The 20,571-nt window shown below is 36.4% G+C and overlaps 1 protein-coding gene across 8 annotated transcripts in view; it reads left to right on the forward strand.

Annotated features, from left to right (window-relative positions):
- Nucleotides 1–493: 493 nt before the first annotated feature.
- VPS13A (vacuolar protein sorting 13 homolog A) overlaps nucleotides 494–20,571 on the forward strand; it is a 106,448-nt gene continuing 86,370 nt past the window's right edge. For 4 of the 8 annotated variants that reach the window (XM_041396293.1, XM_041396296.1, XM_041396301.1 and 1 more), the window contains exons 1-15: nucleotides 494–659; nucleotides 9,049–9,092; nucleotides 9,614–9,656; nucleotides 10,536–10,631; nucleotides 10,922–11,023; nucleotides 11,697–11,806; nucleotides 12,065–12,124; nucleotides 13,115–13,174; nucleotides 13,383–13,463; nucleotides 13,894–13,951; nucleotides 14,838–14,876; nucleotides 15,944–16,071; nucleotides 16,288–16,394; nucleotides 17,031–17,202; nucleotides 17,569–17,631. In XM_041396293.1, the coding sequence (XP_041252227.1) occupies nucleotides 560–659; nucleotides 9,049–9,092; nucleotides 9,614–9,656; nucleotides 10,536–10,631; nucleotides 10,922–11,023; nucleotides 11,697–11,806; nucleotides 12,065–12,124; nucleotides 13,115–13,174; nucleotides 13,383–13,463; nucleotides 13,894–13,951; nucleotides 14,838–14,876; nucleotides 15,944–16,071; nucleotides 16,288–16,394; nucleotides 17,031–17,202; nucleotides 17,569–17,631 (1,263 nt within the window). In that variant the 5' untranslated portion in view covers nucleotides 494–559. Of the gene's footprint in view, nucleotides 660–9,048; nucleotides 9,093–9,613; nucleotides 9,657–10,535; nucleotides 10,632–10,921; nucleotides 11,024–11,696; nucleotides 11,807–12,064; nucleotides 12,125–13,114; nucleotides 13,175–13,382; nucleotides 13,464–13,893; nucleotides 13,952–14,837; nucleotides 14,877–15,943; nucleotides 16,072–16,218; nucleotides 16,395–17,030; nucleotides 17,203–17,568; nucleotides 17,632–18,633; nucleotides 20,508–20,571 lie in introns of those variants that run through there. The other 4 variants (XM_041396295.1, XM_041396298.1, XM_041396297.1 and 1 more) reach the window with 4 other exon arrangements.

The following is a 20,571-nucleotide window of genomic DNA, read 5'->3' on the forward strand; positions in this document are numbered from 1 at the left end:
CGTCAAGGATCCAGACTCTGCTCAGTGGTGCCGAGCAACAGCACAAAAGTCAATGGGCAGAAACGGATGTACACAAAGCTCCACCTATACATGAGGAATAACTTCTTTACTGTGCAGTGACCGAGCACTGGAACAGGTTCCCCAGAGAGGCTGCTGAGCTCTCCCTAACTGGCGATATTCTAGAGCCTGGGCGCAATCCTGTGCCATTTGCTCTGGGATGACCCTGTTTGAGCAGGGAGGCTGGACCAGATGATCCCTGGTGGTCCCTTCCAACCATTCTGTGATAACTCGTACCTTTATTAGAGCGGGCAGCCAGAGTGCGTACAGAACGACTCCGCCAGGGAAAGGCCGGAGGCCGGCGGAGCTGCGCAGCCCGCACCGGCTGCCGTAGCCTCGGACAAGCCCCGCCCCTTCCTCACCGCTCCCGCAGAGGGCGGGGCGCGGGCACAGCTGCACCGCCGCACCGCCCCCTCGAGCCGCGGGGCGGGGCGGACCGGCGGGGAGCGGCTGGAGCCGGGGCGGCGGCGCTGCGGCCGGGCGGCGGCTGCCGGCGGGCAGGATGGTGTTTGAGTCCCTGGTCGTGGATGTCCTGAACCGTTTCCTTGGCGACTACGTGGTGAACCTGGACAGCTCCCAGCTGAAGCTGGGCATCTGGGGAGGTACGGGCCTGGCGCGCCGCGGGGGAGCCGCCTGCCTGCCCTCATGCCGCCGCGTGCTTTCCTGCCCGGCCGGGCTCGCCCTGCCGCCCGCGCAAGGGAGGAGGCCGGGGCGGTGTCCGCTGGCGCTGCCGGGCCGGGCCAGGCCATGCTGCCGGCCCACCCGACAACTCTGCCGCCTCTCCACCTGCCCGGCCGCTTAAAAATAGCCGCGGGGGCGGTCAGGCGGGCGGGCTAGGGAGGTGGTGTCCGCGGAGCAGCCGGCTGCGGCAGCGCGGGGCGGCGGCGGCGCGGGAGGAGCTGCAGAACGGGGGCAAGAGAAACCGAACGAAGTGCTGGAGGCGAATGAACGGCCGCTTCTGTTTCGTTTTTCCATATGGAGCCGTCCGTGCTGTCTTCTAAATGGGGACGGACCTTGGCTGGTCGTAGTGTCTCTGGTGCTCGCGGAAAGTTTGGGAATTGGTGGGCAGGCAGGCAGCTTGGAGGCGGGAGCCTGACCTGATTCTGGGAATGCGAAACTGAACCGGTTTACGGGCGTTTTCCACGCCCGGAAATAAACCGTGCATAAACGCCAAGGGTTTTGACGGCGTCTTAGTGCTTGTGGGGGCCTCTCCGCGAACGGCAGTGACATCCCGTTCTTCTTGGCGCTGTCATCTGTAGGTCTGGAATACTTGTTATTTTTAGCCTTAAAGAACCAGGAGTAGATATTGCCTTTGGTGTTTGCGAAGGCGGTGCCTAGCTGTACTAGGCAAGGTAAGCAGTGGTCTGTAGAATTAAATGAACATGCCAGTTCTGAAGGCAGTAAAGTGTTTGGTTTGAATGTGCACTTCTGAGGTCCACTTTAAGGTACCTACAAGAAAACATCACCAAAGGTCTGTCAGACACAGACCATGAACGGATGCATGTGCAGTGATCAATGCTGGCTCAGTTTTGAATGTGCATCCCAGGTGTCTGCAGCATCAGCAAAAGCAAATACAGACGTTCAGGGTTTTTTTACAGGTGCATTCATATGGTAGGTGTGAAGCATCCTCGAGGTATTTGCCTACCTGCAATTTCATTCCTAGGCACTTATATACATTAACCAGATTTTGTAAGCTTCTTCTGGAGCTTTTTGCATCATGGACATTTTTGTTTTCATACTTGTTTTCTGAAATGGCGTCCTTATTTAGTTTCGTCTCAGCAGTTATTTTCCTTCAGTTAGTCAAGGCGTTCATAACATCTTTGTAAAGTTCAGTCTCTATAAGGAGTCTTAACACAGCAACAGCACATGTAACTTCTGGAGACAATGTATTAGTCCTGAATCTGTAGCAGTGAGGCTTAATATTGCGTGTCTCTTACTGATTAGGTGAGCCTTATTTGAAAGGTTTGACTAATTGCATCTTTCAGCACAACTGTGTCAAGCTAATTGCTTGATTTGTGTTCTGAAGTTACCATAGTTTCTTCTTTCTGTTCAATGAAGACAGAATATTTAATGAAAAATATGGAACATTGTAAATGTTTTGGGCAATGCTTGTACATTGCAAAAAAAGTAAAAGCTTCTTTTTCCCAGCTCTCTAGGTTGCTGATGGTTAGTCATAGCAGTTTATGCCTCTGTGAAACACCTATTAACAGATTAGATGAACATTGTCTCAATTTAAAAAAACTAAAAAAAAAAACCCAAACCAAACAATCCAACCCAAACAAAAACTAAAAAAAACCTCTCAGTTTTACTTTGAAGTTTTGATATTCAGCTATCATATTTCTCCATGTCTGTGGAACTTAATTTTCCTTTTCATTATTTCATCTTCAAGAAGGTCTCATATTTTTGGGGGTTTAGTGTATTTTATTTAAACTAAATTTCTCACTTCTCCTGTGCTTGTGTATTAGAATGAAATTATTTTTTTCTTTACATAGCCTGTTAATTTGTTTATAGTGTATACTGATATATGGAGCTATCTCTTAGTGCTCTTGCTCTAAGAGGCTCAAAACTGCTGTGTGTATTGGTGAAGCATCACCTGTAGAATTTTATTTTTTTCCTGGTCTACCACATGATGCTTTTTTTTCACTTAAATTGTGTTTAATGATCTGTACGTCTGCAATATTTCTTTTATTTCAAATATCTCAAAGGACTCAGAAATTGCATTCTGCTATGTAAACGGCAGGTACTACTTTTAGTAGTACCAGCAGTAGAAAAAGCAGAATACATTTATATGGAGTACATCATTGATTAGCAGATCCCTACACTCACAATATATCTAAAGTCTATGGATAATTTTTTTAGCTTGCTAATTACTAAAATTTTGTAATTAAGATATTTTTAAAACAAATACTATTTTTGCCTTCATATTTTATGTAAATTTAATAGCTTTTCATGCTTGTCTGTGTGCTCTGAAAGCATTTCCATTACAGCTATGTGTTTTCTTAGTGTTTGTCTTTGTGTGTCTTGATAAGATTGCTAAATTTTACATAATTCATGTACTATTGAAGTTAAATTGTCCTAAATGCATCAAATTAAAAGAAAAAAAAAAAGGGTTGTTTGGATTTTTTTTTTCCCCTGTAACAAGTCACCACTGCTTTTTGGATGCTAGAGCATTGCACAAATTATATATCTATATCTATATATATAATCTTAATTTTTAAAAGGCATGTATTTTGTTGCCTCTGAATGATTAAAAACCAGAGTTTATATTAAAAACCAGGGTTTATATTAAAAGGCTGTAGGGAGCAAATTGTGGCCTAGTTTTTTATAGCTAGCCTGTTTAAATTAAGGCTAGTAACCTGTTCATAGACTGAATCTATGTATAAAACCCAATTTTACATAGTTTCAGCCTCTGTAAATTCAGAGCTTTATTAATGACTTTTTAATGATCATGCTTAATATTAACCTTGGTTTTGATGAATGAGAGAATTCATCATACACTATTAAAGCTATTCCTTATTCAATCTGTGTAGTAAAGTTGTTTAATGACACTGCTCCAGAAAATACATGAACACATTAATAATTACGGTAATGATTTTATTTCTTTTCTTGTTAAAAAATCGTCAGGTTGAAGGGCAAAAATATAGACTATCTCAATATTGAAAAAAGATGTGGTATCTGAAAGCATTAGTGGCTGAGAATGTTGCAAGAACTGAATGACCTGAAAGATAAAAAGCAGTGCAGAAAGTTTAAGGTAGCTCAACCTACACAGGTATAAAAGGTAATTTGAATGTGTAGAGCCAGTGCCGGAAAAGCCAAGGCTCAGAAAAAAGTGTAGAGGGAGAAAATCGTATGCCTAAGGAACTCCGTTAATATGAAGCAAGATAAAAGACTACTATGTTAGGCAGCCATCAGAGAAAGCTATTGGATGGCTGGTACTGGGAAGGACAGTGTTTTTTAACCTCTTTTTTTTTTTTGGTGTTCACTAAGAAAGATAGTTTCATTGAACTTTGTGAAGAAGTGTGCAAGTACTTGGCTTAGATAAACAGGTTAGATAAGTATTTAGGTGATTTCGATGTTTTTGAATGCTCTAAGCGTGGTCAAGTTAAAATACTTGAAAAGATGCTTGCAGCAATGTGAGATGTATGCAGTTATCTTTGACAAGAAGTGAAATGCTAGTGACGTTTCCAGTATTGAGAGACCAAACAATTGTTTTATGATGCTATTATTTTCTTTTGACTATGTCTAAATTTTTCAGTGTTTTGGTCAGACCCTCTGTACTGCCCTTTAAAAAGCTTAAATCTTGATTGACTTGGCACACTTGCTTATTAGCTAATGTCTCAAGCCTGTCTTACTTAACACAACTTACTATTTGAGTAGCTGGTGTCTCTTTTTGGGGTAGCTATGTTAGTAAGATGATATAGGCAGATAATTGGCATGTTTGTGAGCACACAAACCCTTTTTTTTTTTTTTTTGGCTACAACTGTTATTATAGTGAAAGATGACTACTTTTGTTTACTTTGCCTTGTCTAGGTATAACAGGTGCAACCTCCTCCCCTCCCCTTACATAGTAGTAATTTGAATTCACTTCAGGGATACATAATGTCTAGTAGTTTTTACTGTCTTTTGCATCCATTTTACAATAGATGTCAATAGATGAGGTATTTGGCAGACACTGATCCTCAAAGGCTTACAGCTTGTCTCTAGAGGGTATGCTTAAACAGAAATAATTAACAGCACAAACACAAGTGGGAAGTGACTAGCAAAAGCAGCTGTTTGTGTTAAGTGACCAGAGGTGTTCACAAGCTGACAATGCTGTTGGAAAAAAGCAGAAATTTTGTTAAAATATTTGAACAGGAGTGTTAGATACTCATCCAGATACTAGCTAAGGTATTTGCATTTTCTGATCTTTCATCTCTCTCTTGTCTGCTTTCCTTCCCCTGCCCTTTTATTTACAAGACAGCAGAGAGTTATTAATTAGGTAAAATCTACAGGATTTTTATGTAGATTAATTTTCTTTCCCCCTTTATCTTTTGTTTACAACCATAGCAAAATTTCTGTTAGGCCTCTTTGGTGAAATAGTTTTCTAGATCTCTTTTTGCAAACTGAATCCTTGGTGGTAGATGTTGGTTCATGCATTTAAATTAATGAAGTTATTTTGAGTATCTAAAATTAAAATGATAAAGCTATTTTCCTAGAATTTTGACAGCTGTTTTATTTTGTTGAATTATTCACATTGTCCATGGATTAGTAAATTAAAAAATTTGCTTTATAATGTAGCCTAAATAAATTCTAGACTTTGCTGTAGATATTTATAACTGTTCTGGCTTTTATTATTGTTTTGGCTGATAGCCTGCATGTTTAACCCTAGGTATTTATACAACTCCAACTACTTGTACATACAGTTTCTAAGGTTGCTTAGTTGGGTAATTTTTAATCATGCATTGGATGCATTTCTGACATCAAAACATTTAGTTGCTCCCAAGAGAGGGACACCAGCTCTGCCAAAAAACCCCAACCAACCATCAGCAAAACTGACAATCAAATATTGATGTGTTTTCTGATTTTTGCAGTTAAATCTACTGTCAGTAATTCAAGGCTAATTCACTGACTATTTTACATTCTGTAACTAGGGTTTATTCCCTGGTTTTCCTGCTTCTGTTTGTGGGGGGCTTTTGGTTTTTTCCCTCCAATCCCCAACAGAGTGGTCAGGATTCAATGTAGTTGCACTTAGATCTACATTTCATTGCAAGGAAAATGGCTACATGTGGTAGAGACTAAATTTTGATAATGAAGGAGAGTATTGGCATGGTCAGTAACTACATTTCAAATTCTGAGCATCAGAGTTGCAAGCTTTGCAAGTATGGTCGCTTTGGAAATATTTCCTGTTTACTGCAGGGGTGTTTAGTCAGTGTCTTGGGCTGTCTCTCAAATATAAGAAAAAGAAAGGTTACATCAATACACAAAACGTAGTGGCTTTTTAATAGACTTCTGTATGCTTTGATGGTCCATTTGCTGTGATCAGACCATAACAAGGTTTTTGTAAGTAAATTGTTGTATTTTAGTGAACGTTTCAGTAATTTTATACTAAAATTCAGATGCCTGGGGTTCTACTAAATATGTATTTCTTCTAGTGATTCTTAACTAAAACATCAAACTTTTGATTATAAAATCATAAGTGATTTTTTAAAATTGTAAAATCATAAGCAAAAACAGTGAAGAATTATGTACCTCGCTTCCAAATCCCAGCATTTAATGTGGAAATTTCAGAAGTTTCCTATTTGAAATATTATTGATTCTCTGTTTATTTTTTGGTGTTACAATGTGCTCAAATAAAATGAGACATAATTCTAGAAATAGAAATAGAAATCACAAAACATTGTTTGTAAATCTTTAAGATAATCCTTACTCACTTTGCAGTACTTCGTTTTTGGAAACATCCGGGCTGCCAAATTATTGTAGGTTGAGTTACTGTGCCTCTGCAGAACTGTGGCATGTGTCAGACTCTTGATTAATGAGAGGGAATGTTTACATAGCCATCAGTGAAAGTGGAGAAACTCAACCCATTTAAACTGCTTCATGTGTCACGTAGTCTTACAGTTTCCTTGTGAATGTTTTTAACATGACTCAACTGACCTGCAGAAGTTGCACCTCATGCCTGGTAACTTGGTTACAAACCTGAACCTTTGCTCTGGATACCATAGAATTACTTGCCATTAGTACATTTAAAATTAGTGATATCTTCTTGAAGAAGTGAACTGGGTTTTTTAGTGTTAAAGTGGTCTCTGCAAAGAAGGCTTTATCGGGGAGTAAATGTAGAATGGAATTGAACAAGTGGTAGATAAAACTATCACCTTGTTATTGTGTACGAGACTATGTAGCTCTAGTTCCTAGAGCCCTAGTTAGAGACTACTTTTGGAAATGCTCTCTTTGCTTTTTTTTTTTTTTCCTTTTCTGTTGTTCCTGGCAATGCGTGTGTATTTTAAGACTTAACAGCAGCAGCTGTCAAAAAACATCCTTCTGCATTTCTAGTATTTCTCTAGAGAGGCTGATGTTAGCACGTCAGATGTATACACTTCTACTGGAAAATTATTATAATTTGCTGCAGAAATATTTGCTGAATAAATTAAAACATTAAAAACTTCATAGTATTTTGTGAGTGCTATGAGATGGATGGATTAGTTTACCTGATCAGCTCTTCCATATCAGTTCAACAACTTGAGCCAACCCTTCTAGTGTGTACACTTTTTGGGTCAAATTTCCCAAGATTTGTGGTACTTTGAATAGTTGTTGATTGCCAGTAGCGCTGTATAACTGCAAGAATATTCTTGCCATTGGACTCCATTTCCCCATACCTTTTTTTATTTCTAACATGCATCCTGAAAGAAAAGCATTTTGTGTCAATTCAATCTTCATTTGCAACCTCAAGTTGTATTCCTTTCCAGGCCTGTAATCTGCTTCTGGTTTCTGGAATCTCATTTATGTCCCTGCTGAGATGTATCAGATGTCTACTCCATGTGCATGTATTAATGCTATACAACTAGTTTGAAAGTAACCATCACAGAAGCTCCATTCCTCTTGTAGATTTTGCAGAAGGCATTGCATTGGACTGTGTGCATGTTTAAGTTACGAGTTTTCTGGTCCCAGTATTCCTCTTGTTATGGCAAGTGTTTGATGTGAAGTATATTGTAAAAGTGATCTTGCAATTTAGATTTTCTTTGTTCACAGTATACTGCATTTCTATCCTGAAAAATTAGATTACTGAAATACTTCCTGTGAATTTTTGTAGGCCTATAAATAAAACTGGCAAGGATAAGATCTTTTGAGGGCTAAAATTCCACTCACATTTACTGCTGCTAGATTTCTACAAGGATAGGAAACAGATGGTTGAGGAAAAAGAAGCTAACTTCTGATTTCAAAGTGGGTTGTTACAAAATTGAGACAGGGATTTCCAGCATCTTCACTCTGAGTAATTTTAGGTTATTTTCATGGACATGCACGATCCATGAGACAATCTCAGATATGATGTTGTGGAATGATTAATCATCTTTCATGGTCTTAATCTTCTTTCATGGATATTTGACATGTAGGCTGTGGATCTCTTCCACAGAAGTTTTCAGAACCATAGGTCATGGACCACTGGGGTGCCCCACTGTGAAGGGGAAGGGAGCACCCAAAATTTGTAAGTACCCGTGGTCAAAAAGGAACAACAAAAAGTCAGCGTGTCTGTAAAAACTGAAAAAATTTTGTTAATAAATTATACACACAGCATATTATTGTTAGTAAATTATACACACGCTGGAAATTGTTGTAAATTAGTCCCTTACAGTATAAACACATGATGCTAAGTCTTGGATAAGGAATGGATGAAAGAGAGAAGAGAGAGACACACAGAGATTAAAGTGCGGTACAGAGAAAGAAAGGAAGGAACAGTGGCAGTCCTGACTCCAGTGTCAGTGCAGCTGATGGACTGTCCAGGGCCCTGGGGCACATGTGTGTCCAGGTTTGATTCTGGGTACCTTTATACAGTTAAGATTTCTGTGCCATGGAGATAATTTGCTTGTTTACTGTGCAAATGAGCTATCTTCTGCAGTTTGTTCTTCTAGACCTTTCTGGGAATGGGTCAGAGGTCTTTGCGGGTCTCTGGAGGTCTTGATCCCTTCATACTGGATTGACCTTAGGTTGACAGTCTGTGCCTACTTCTTGACCTCATTCCTTTGCTTATGCTCTATTTCAGGAGCCAGAACATAGATCTTTGTCCAAGAAGAGTTCTGGTTTACGTCTGGCCACCTTCTCCTGCCACATCCCATTCTTTCTCACGGCTCTTAACGACTAATCTTGGTTGACTCCACTGCTGTCCTCCATTGGTGTTTGAGACATACATTAGGCCCCTTATCTTCTAGGCTTTTGTAACACACTGATTCAGACTTTGGGACTTGCAGAGTGTACCACTTTGCTTATTCCAGTTTTTCTTGTTGGCTTATTTTCTTTTAGGAGCTGTAGCACTGAAAAATCTGGAAATAAAAGAAAATGCACTGGTAAGCTGGTGAAAATAACAATACTACCTGCAAAAATGATTCCTGAGCTATGTTTTATGTGTTTAACGAGCTTCATGGGTTTAACGTGCATTTTTTTGGTTCTTATTTTAGGACACATGTTTTTTTAAAGTGGAAGCTTACTGACTTGCTTTCTCTGCACCTATAGAGATTATCTGATTAATTTGAGATTAAATTTAAAGGGCAAAGTGTATACATTTTTTTCCCCCTAAGAGAACTCTCAGCAATTTCTAAAAGAATGTGCTTAGGTCAAGAGCAATACTAAAAGACCTTTTTATGCTATAGCCCATGAAGCTAGAACTTTGTTTTTTGGGAATGTATTCAGCCTAACATAGCATAACAGTCTAAATTGGTAACCAAATGCTTGCTAATCCGTTATACTGATTTTTTTTTCCTGTGGTTGACAGGTAAGTTTGTTGAGGTTACATGATACCTTTTCCTGCATTGGAATATTTCACATGTTGCTGAATTGAGCTTAAATTTTCTAAACCTCTTTCTTTCAGAGTCAGTTGGATGTGCCATTTAAAGTTAAAGCAGGACATATTGGTAAGTTGCATTTTATCTTGTACACATGCAGGAGTTTCTAAAAGTACTGCCTTTCCTTGCAAGTGACTTTAGGCATCCTAAGCAAGTAATTTCATGTGTTCAGTGATCTGTATGCTTTGTGCACTCTGAAGTTGTCTCTTCCGAAAAGAAACTTTGAGAAAGCTCCTTTCAATAAGCTCCTTGTTTAATCACCTCAATATTAGTGAGAAAATAGCCCAACACAGCAAAGATGAGCAATTGGGCAGGACTGGATCTTGTTCCTTGTGTTAACAAGACTCATAACTGATTTTTACCTTTGGCTTGCCTTTTCATCTCCTTCCTTGTTTTTGCTAAAACAAAAAGTTTTCTTGCTGCAAGTTGTCTTGTAAAAGTGGTTTCATAAAGTAAAGTAAGTCTAAAGCCATTATGCTTCCTTTAAATTGACCCTGACATAATATGTTTTCTGTGACTGATACAGTATTTTATAAAAATTTAGACTTGGGAGGCACTGTAACCTCATGATCCTGCTCACAAAACCTAGTATTTAGCTGAGTGATGATGTGTAAGCTGCCCATGTACTTTTCTTGTTTCTGAGGGTTCTGCAGTGGATTTTCAAAGAGGAAGATGTTGCTGTTAAGAAGGAGGAATGTAATTTGAGGAAATAAGGAAAGGCTGTAGACTTGATAGTTGTACTCGCGGAAAAACATCTCATGTTGTTTGTGTATTGCGTAAGAAAATACAACCCAACTGAGGCATCTTTTGCCTCAGGTGCACTGGCGTGATTTCTATCCAGTATAATAATTGTTAAGAGATTTTGTGTTTAATATAAATTATCTTTGCATTTCTTTTTCAGTCAACTATTTAATTGTATGCTTCAACCATTTTCTTTTGTGTTTGTAGGTCAACTTAACCTACAGATTCCATGGCAAAACCTTTATACTCAACCTGTTGAGGCGGTCCTTGAAGGAGTTTATTTGCTTATTGTGCCCACAGCCAGTAAGTTAATGTATAGGAAGAAGTGACTATGAATTGGTGGGGTTTCTGAATTATCTGGAATGTGTTGATACTGTTTTCATGAGCTTTATTCTTAATAGATACTTTTAGCAATCACAGTTAAATAATGGAGTGGAAGTCTTTCAGTAATTTACGTTTCATCATCTAATATTTTTGCTATGTAGTTATGTGTAACTGTTATACAGATGTAAAAATTACAGCTTTTGAAATAGTATCTTAAAAAAAATATATAAGACTTTTTGTTTTTATACATTTTTACATTATGTGTTTAGGCATAAAATATGATGCTGAAAAAGAAGCCAGGCAGCTCTTGGAAGCAAGACAAAGGGAGCTGCAGAGAATAGAAGAAGCAAAGCAGAAGGTCGCTGACCGAGGTAAGGGTAGGAAAAGCTAATGAAGGTGATGCTGCTTCTTTCTATACTTTAATCCAGAAAGATGCAGACTTTGTCACTGTGTTCAGATTCTTGTTTTTTCCTTGTTACTTAAAAACCTAATAGTTATAGTTTTTTAGGTATAATTGCCATCAGTATTGCAGAACCAGCATTCTGAAAATAAAAAGGTTTGAGCGTTGATGTGATCTGATATAAATTGGGCTTCTGAAATACTGCTTTTTTATCATATGTCACCTGGCATTTTCTTTCCTCTTTCATAAGAAACAGTTTATTTCTAGTGTCAAAGCATTTTTACCAATACAGCTTTTTAAAGGTTTGTTTCAATCTGTTCTTCATTACATGCAAATTCTTATCTTTAAATTCCACTTCTGGTACTTCCAAGAAGTATGATTTGTTCCCCTAGAGTATTGGTGGGTGCTGGTCATACTTTTGAACTGCCTGGTTCTTCACTCTGCAGGTAATAAAGCTAGGAAACCTTCTAATCTGAGAATGTAAATGTTGTAGATTATACAAAGCATGTTTCTATACAACTGGAGTAAAATGTAATAGAAAATTCAAGCACTTACCATGCTAAATCTATTGTGTTATTATTTTGTCTAATTTTAAAAAATATTGGAGTGTAAACAAAATATTAAATTGTTTTCCTTTAACATAGATAAAGTAAAAGAAGAGAAGCAAGACACTTTTGTAGAAAAGCTAGTTACTCAGGTCATCAAAAATCTTCAGCTGAAAATTTCCAACATCCATATTCGCTATGAAGATGATGTAAGTACTTTTGTATATCTTAGCATAAGGGGTTGTGCACTGCAACATGAAATTGGGAACCTGTCTGATTTCTTCTAGTTGCTTTTCACGTTGAGAGAATACTAGTAAAGTTGTGGAATTTTATTAGTTTGATAAAAAACCCCAAACAAACTGAAAAAAAGCTTGGACCAAAATGCAAAGATACTTAAATTCTTAGCGAAATATATGCGTATAGAGTATGAAATAATTATTTTTTTGTCTTTTCCTGTGTTGTATTAGATCACAAATCGTGATAACCCCTTGTCATTTGGGATTTCACTTCAGAATCTAAGTTTGCAGGTAATTCTATTTCTCACCTTTTATCTGAAAAACATGTTAATACATACCGATAGATGAAGTTGTGCTTTTGTATGTTGTGTTTCTGGTAACATACTGTCTAATGGAAAATACACTTGTAATCATCAGCAATACACAATGGTGTGGTTTCCAATACTCTTTGCTAGATTTGGGCTGTTCATTTTGAATATTTTACTGAAACTGACTTGAGGTCCAAGAAAGGAAGTTACTGCCTGATAACGGGGAATGGTGGGAAAGGAAAAAAAAATGGAAAAAGAAAGAAAGAAAAAGATGACAACTCTTTTTCGACTGGAGCTAATTTTTTTTTTTTTTTTTTTTTTTTTTTTTTTTTTTTTTTTTTTTTTTGGATCTGTGAATTGCACTTTAAGGTGCTTAGAGTAGTAATCACAAGATGGTGTGAATTTTTTTTTCTGGAAGACTATGTAGTAGGATCAGTATGTTGATTGTGCTGAGTTGCTCTGATCAGTAGTTTTTGCTAACTGCTGGTCATAAAGAACGTATGTCCTAAGTAAATGCTACTTTCTTGAATGAAATAGTGGTTTTGTGAATGCTTGTTCCTAGCACATTAAAGGGTCTTCTTTAGGCTCAAACTAAAATTGATTGCTTTCAGAATTATAAATTAATTCAGTCCCTTATTTATCTCTGTCCAAAGAGCCTGCCCAAAAATATTATTGGTGTAAAGGAAAACTGTTTACAATACTGAAAGCAGAATCTTAGAGTATCTTTGGTTCTTGTGTGCAACCTATCAGTGTACATACATGTACATATTTTTGGAGGAAGTAGCCTTTTCAAGCTTTCACTTAAAGTAATGCATTAATCATCTTAAATCAGAAGACTGTATTCCATTATTTTCCATGGCATTTAATTATGATGATGTAACTGTTATTATAATGTTTTTCTGTAGTTTGTTTCAGTGATAACATGTTGGTGAATTATAGATACTGGAGTATTTTTGTTTAATTCTCATTTCAGACCTCAGATAAGAATTGGAATCCATGTTTACATGATGAAACTGCGAAGTTGTTCCACAAGGTACAGTATAGATTGCCTGCTAAAGAAAGAATTGCTAATAAAACAAGCTGCATTAGAGTTTCAGAAAGTAAGATTAAGAAAACATGTAACTGTGTAGGCTCTATAGCAGAAGTAACATTCTGAATATTTTTATTCATCCAGACTTTGTGAAATCCAAATTAATCTAAAATTTGTGGATACCAATGCATATGTTCTGTTGTATTTTCAGCTTGTGCGACTGGATAACCTTTTTGCTTATTGGAATGTGAAATCCGAGATGTTCTACCATGGTGGCTGGGATGAATCATTGGTAAGATAGTGTATCTATCTAGTCTTTTAGTTGAAACTGAGAAGCAGAGAACATGCTTCACATTCAGGCCTGCTTCTTTTTATGTCCATGTCCTGGGGAATTGTTTGTAACTAAAAGTGTTTTTAGGAAAAAACCAGTATATGTTAAGGGTTTTATATGATGAAAGTATAATGCTTATCTGAGAAAGTTAAAAAACCAGTCTTGTGCCAGTAACAGAATTCAGACAATTGATGGTCATTTTACCACTATTCAGTGATTTTTATTAGCTAAATATAGACATGTCATTCTGTTAAAAACATAGGTGAGTATTTTGAATTTTACTTGGAGGGATTATCTGAGAACTGTTTAAAAATGCTAACATTTTGTACTTTATAAAAACTTTATCTGGAAATAGAAACGCAACTTACTGTTCACTCCATTGCGTGTGTAGGTTAACTTAAAACAGGGAGTTGCCAGCCACAACGTGATTCCAGACGGTTATGATTTTGGTAAGTGTTATTTAATTGTAATATTAATTTTTAATTGTAATTTTTACTGCATCTCAATGATTGTCACTTTGGCTTTTACTCAAAAATCTTACTAAGGAGTGCAGTTTAAGCCTGGAAGAGTAACTGTCTTTCTGACAGTGAATACTGTATTGTTTAGGTGTATAAAAAAAGTCTTGATAAAGGTGAGTCTTGAGTCACGTATCATTCTAAGGGAATCACATACACAGATTCTCATTGTTAACATCTATTGATTAATTCCTTTATGTAAGAAGTTTAGCAATAACACATGCACTTTGCAAGTTTGGTGAATTCAGATTAGTTTGAGTATGTTTTTGGGTTCACCTGCTTTATGCAAAGTATCTTTTTTCCATGAGAAGTGGAAATTGTAATCACACAACTTTGAAACATTAATTTTTTTTTTTTAGTGGGAATATTGCAAGTTATATTGCTTTGAGTATTACTTGCTTAATTTTGAAAATCACATGGGCATCACTCAAAAATGGTGATAGTTTGCTTTCCATTGTATGGAAAATACAAGGTTTGTGTTTATCATTATAAACTTCAGAAACTGTTCACAAGTCTGAATGGCCTTGGAAGTGGCTTGTTTTCCAGCAGGAAAGTCCTCAGTTGACTATAGCCAGGGTTAAAAACGGCACTGTCAGTTTTATGCTGCTACCTTCCCCTAAAAGAGTCTCTATGTTGACTGACAGAGAACTATCTAGTAATTTCTTCTGATTGCTTACCCATCTTTTTTGGTTGCTGGATTTGATTCTTTTTGCAATAAAACAAGCATTGAACATTATAAGTTGTTCAAGTCTTTATGTGGTAAGTTCAAAATAGATGTATGTAAAGCTTAGGATTCAAGATTTACACTCTTAAAATTCAGCAGTGCCATCAGAGATGCTGACTTTGCTGGTGTACTGTGGTAAGTGAAAATTTGGTGCTATTTGGGGCATGACTTCAAAAGACTAAAACTTTGATAGGAAGGTAAGAAGCATGAAGTCTAATTTTATCACTTCATGTAAATACAAACATGATACTTGTGTGTAAGAACCATAAAAAAATGAACAGGGAGAAAATTAATTGAAATGCTACCATGTAGAGGTGTAACTAAAAGTTTCATGGTTTCTTCTTGCAAAAATGCATGTTTCCACTAGTATGAAGATTTCAGAGAATTTGGAGTATTTGATATGTAGGTAATGTATCAGTATTTTTGCTGAGATGAAAGAAATCATATTTGAAAAAAATATGATTTACACGAACTCAGATAATATAAAAATTCTTACTGTTGGATCAATGGCTGAAACAGATGAAAGTATTGAACTAAACATGGCTTCAAAAGCCTGATATTTCCAAACTATGGAACAGATAAAATATTTATATTCTGAATGTTTTTTCTTGTGATGTGCCTCACTTTTATGTAGAATGCATATTGATTTTTTTCCATGCTTTCTTGGGCTTGGAATTAGAAACATGGAATGTTTGGTTTTAACCATTGTTGTGAGTATAATTTATCGAAGAGTAAAGCATTCGTCATGGCAACAACAACAAAAAAATCTTAAGAAATAAGAGTTCCTACAGTGAAATAAATGCTATATTTGAAACTGTCTTGTACTATAAATGTATCATAGCAAAATAAGATTCCATTTGTTACAAATGTAAACCGTTTATTGAAACATCTGTGTGTAATTCAGCGTTCAGGAAAGTTAATGGTGGTGCTCTGCAGAAATTTGTTTGGTAAATGTTGCCAGAGTGAAACTGAAAATTGAGTATAGATTGTATTCTATTTTAAGTTGTGTTGGTGCGGTTCATGTTTTTCAAGTCTAGCATTCTAGAACTATTAGTCTGGCATAATTTTAGATAAGTATATGTATAATTTTATATATATTTATATTATGTTATAACTATATTTTTGTTAGTTGAGTCTGAAAATAATGTATGCAGTCTTAAATAATTTAATTGCACTTTTTATATCAACTTGTATTTTTTTAGTATTCCGCCCAATTTCAGCTAAAGCCAAGCTCCTTATGAATCCTCGATCTGATGTGGACTTTTCGTCACCGAAAATAGATCTAGATGTAAACTTACAGGATATAACTGTTGAATTCAATAAGCCACAGGTACCAGTTATTTTTCTGAAGTTATATGTAAGGTAATAAAAAAGTTAGTTTGCAAGAATAAGAAAGGTGGTCTGAAATTTTATAATGTACATACAGAATTTATTAACTTAGTCTTTTGGGTTTTTTTTTGATTTTCTTTTCAAATAGAAGCTTGATACCTGTTGTTCTGTTGTTCTCAGAAAGATAATAATGCTCAGTTTGGATTTGTTTGCCTAGTACTTCAGTGTTATGGAGCTTCTTGAGTCTATTGATATGATGACTCGAAATCTGCCATATAGGAAGTACAGACCTGATGTTCCAGTGCACAACAACGCCAAGATATGGTAGGCAACCTTAGACTTCGAAAATAATTTGTTAGTTATTAACTTGAAATAATTACCAAGGAATTGCTTCTTTCTTAAGGAGGTTAGAACTAATTTCCTTCTGAAAGGAAGTCTTTTGTTTTTGTTATTTTTTCTTAAGTTAGTGTTTTAGGAAGTTGATGAGGACCTCAAACCAAAGCTGTCGACACAATATTTGAAAATCTGTGATTGCACTCCTAAAAACCATTATCAGGAACTTAAGTCTGATAGTATTTTTGTGTCATAAATTTGTTTAAGTGAAAGCTTCCCTGTTATATGTTAGGTAGCTCTACAAGAACATAACTATTACGTAAAAACAGGCAAACCATTGCAACACAGATGGCAAGGATTTGATTTCTTTTCAGAAGATTCCTTAAAAATATATTTTTATTATTTTCACACATGCCTGCATAGATTTGACAGCAATCTGTCAACTGTGTATAGGGAAAAGGAGTAAAATTCTGAGGTTTCTCTGCTGATCAGAAGTATGCTATTAGTCAGAGGATTTCACTCTTGGCAAATACCTTGAATTTGTATTAAGTGAGAGTCTGCAAAGCCTTAGGAATCTTTTCAATATACCAAAAGAAAGATAAGCTATACATTTGTCTTTGCTTTTAGGTGGAAATATGTTATTGATGGTGTCCTTGGAGTAAATGTTCAACCTAAACTCCAAATGTGGTCATGGGAACATATTTCACATCATAGGAAGCAAGTGAAGAACTATAAGGAGTTGTATAAAACGAAAATAACATCAAAAAAACCTAGTGAAGAAATCTTAAAATTGTTAGAGGTTAGTAGTTTTCTGTTGAAGGCTTAAATATTGTTCCTCTTGATACTTGTTCAAACTTAAATGTTAAGATGTTCCTAAATCACTTCTAAGTTAAAATAAAATTTTCAGTGGCCATATTTGCAACTTTGTCACTACCTTTCTTTGTTAGTAGTATTAACAAATACTACTTTAAGGTAAATCTTTAAATTAGTAACTGCAAGAAAAACAACTTAAGCTGGTGTGCTGTTCTTTTCCGGGTTTGTTTTAAGTTTTCAGATCGGGCGAATTAACTTGGATTGCATGAATTGCTGTTATTTCCTGTAAGACTGAGCTGTGAAGTGTAACAATTGTTGAATTGTCAAAAATAATGTTTCGTCTCTCTTCTAGGAATTTGAAAAGGCCTTGGATATTTTTAATATCACTTTAGCAAGGCAACAAGCAGAAGTTGAGGTAAAATTGTATCATTTAAATGAGTCTATGAATAACTGAAACATAAGGTTGTGGAGATTTTAGGCAAACACCTTTTAGCTATGGTGATTGAATTGTGTATCATACAGTCTTTCCATTTTACTTGTTCATGGTTTTTTATTATAAGGCATAGTTAGTTTTTCAGCTTGTAATTAAACAAAAATTAGATAACTCCATGTACTCTTTCTTCAAAATGACTGATCTGGGGTAAATCCCTTTCTGTTTCCAGTGGGAAGGATCTACTTTAGAAAATGTGGCCAAGGATGACCAAAGTTAAATTGGAAACACTTACACCCAAAGCTGTCCCTCCTCACAGCAGCCTAGACTATTAGTTTATTCCTTTTTTTCATGGTACTGTGTTACATTGAGTGCACTGTAGTATGTTGAGTCTGAAAAGAGATGCAGTGTTTCTCTTTGCAAATGTTACTCAGAGTACAGCAATATATTTAAGAAGATTAGTGCAATTATGCAAGATAAGGTGACTTGAGTAGTTATACTTGATTTGTTAGCCTTGGTTTTCCTAGGTTAATGTGCTGCTTAGCTTTACGTACAGTGTCTGAGCATCTTTCTAGGACACTGAAGTGAAATATTTGTAGTTTTTCTGAAATTTGTGATCTTTCTCCATTAATAATTAACGCACCTAAAAGTAAGCAGAGTAAGAAGTTTACAATCTGAAAGAAGACAGTAATTAATAATTAAACTTTACAAAGCTCAGTTACTGCTTATGGCAGTGCTTGAAAGCAATTTGATCTTTTTTTTTTTTTTTGTTTTGGTATGTGAAGTATATTAAATATTGTATATATATATATATATAATATATGTATATATTATATTAACATATATTAATATTATATATTAAATATTGTGTATATATATATATATATATATAATATAAATGCAGTTGCTCCAGTCACAGATAGTGTGCTTCAAACCCAAAACTCTGAAGAGGAATCTGTAAATGTGATTTTTCCTTCTATTTGTCTGTATGTACACCCCCATTTGAATGCTTGTGTTACCATTATCCAGGCTCTAACAGAACCAGAAGAAACATTCATGACTGTTCCCCTTCAGTTTGTCCAAACTGGAGTGCTTTTCAAGGGGTGGCGGAAGGTTTGGTTTTGGTTTAGTTCTCATTTGATTTTGGAATAGTCTTACCTTGTAGTATATAGTTTCTCTTGGTTTTATCTTTTTCCTTCAACTTTTTGCAAGTTGATGGAAATTCTGAAATATTTTCTATCTAGTTTTGTTCTTTCTTCCCCCAGTGTGATTATGCTGCTTACAAAAGCTTATGTCATATATGCATTTCTGACTACCTTCAGATCCTGAGTTTTAAGATACGTTTCTGTAACACTTAGAAGTAGGTTGCAAGAAAATGAATTTTCAGTTGTTTGGCCTTTAAGTCTTGCATTTGAAAAATGTTAGAAGTACATCTTGAAAGATGTGCTGCGTGATTATCTGAATATATTTCATAGTATTGGAAATCAGGTCACAGTGATTTGAAGTTGTGTTCTGTCTCCATCTATCTGTAAGGATGCATCTGTTTTGTTGTTATCAGGCCATACCTTTGAAAAAAGATTCAAAGGATTTAGAAGAGAAAAATCTACTACTACTTTGGTATCCTAACAGTTAGCCTTAGGTCTGCCAGGTATTTAAAGGAAGACCCATTAGATGTAGGCTGAGTAAAGCCAGGCAAATGATCCTGCTGTTTGCAAAGCTTTTCTATTTCTTAAAAGCATACCTCAGAGTTGACTTTCAAGGGCTTACTTTTATCTAGACCTTGAAATCAAGCTCCTCAGAAATCACGTTTGTGATCACAGTGCTGATTTTCAGGCAGCTTTGTAGCCAGAACTTTATATTCCAAACCTCAGACCGTTTTCCTTTTTTGTCATGAGTATTTGAAGTACCAAATAATAGCTTCAGCTTCAGTAGCTAAGCATCAAGTCTCTGTATCAGCTTGAGAAATGTTATCATTTCAACCTAGGGCAGACTTCTAGGATTTACTTCAGTTAGAACACAGGATAGAGTTACAGAATCATTTAGGTTGGAAAAGACCTGGAAGGTCACCAAGGTCAACTATTAACAGAAAATTGCTAGGTTCCAGAGTACCACATCTATGTGCCTTTTAAATACCTCCAGGGATAGTGACTCCATCACATCCCTGGGCAGCTTGCTGCTTTGCTTGGCAACCCTTTCATTGAAGACCCTTTTCCTAACAGCCAATATAAACCTTCCCTGGCAGCACTGGAGGCAATTTCTGCATGTTCAGTTGCTTGTTACTTGAGAGAAAAGACTCACCTACCTGGCTACACCCACTTTTGGGTAGTTCTCTCTTTTAGTCAAAATAGTTACCTTGCTGATTATGCTTTAAGTCTATGAGTGCATTGATTATTTAACCATTGTAAATGGAGGAGTGGGAAAGTTCAAGAAGATTCTTCGGAAAATTTTTGTAGTTCCTATACTGTGGAGATTTTTTTTTCTTCATCTTTGCAGAAGTGACTTCTGTCTGCAGTCTTTCTTTCCCTGAGCTCTGGTGCCTGCTTCTGCCTCAGACTTGTGAAAGAATCATAGCTTTAAACATCACTTTTTCTCCGTGGCAGTTGTCCTTCAGCACCAACCCCTCAGTATCCCAGAAGTCTGTAATCTCACAGATTTAACCTCCTTTTATCTAAGGCCTGTCCATTTTTACTTTGGGTCATTCAGTTTGTAACATCTGCTTGATGAGACGGTAACCTTTATGAAGAGAACTTTTGAGGACTTTGTTCAAACTTTTGGTTGCTTTGTGTTGTTAAGCTGACATTCTGCATCATCTCTCTGAGGTGAATCAATAGTATAAATCCAGAAACCTTTACGTTTTTGTGGTGAGTCCTGCTTTCCTTTGTCCAGTAGGTGTGTAGATGTGACAAGTCCCTACAGAGTACTGAT

The sequence above is a fragment of the Onychostruthus taczanowskii genome, unplaced genomic scaffold (genome assembly GCF_017590055.1).
Source record: "Onychostruthus taczanowskii isolate IOZ18803 unplaced genomic scaffold, ASM1759005v1 scaffold129, whole genome shotgun sequence".
Taxonomy (NCBI): domain Eukaryota; kingdom Metazoa; phylum Chordata; class Aves; order Passeriformes; family Passeridae; genus Onychostruthus; species Onychostruthus taczanowskii.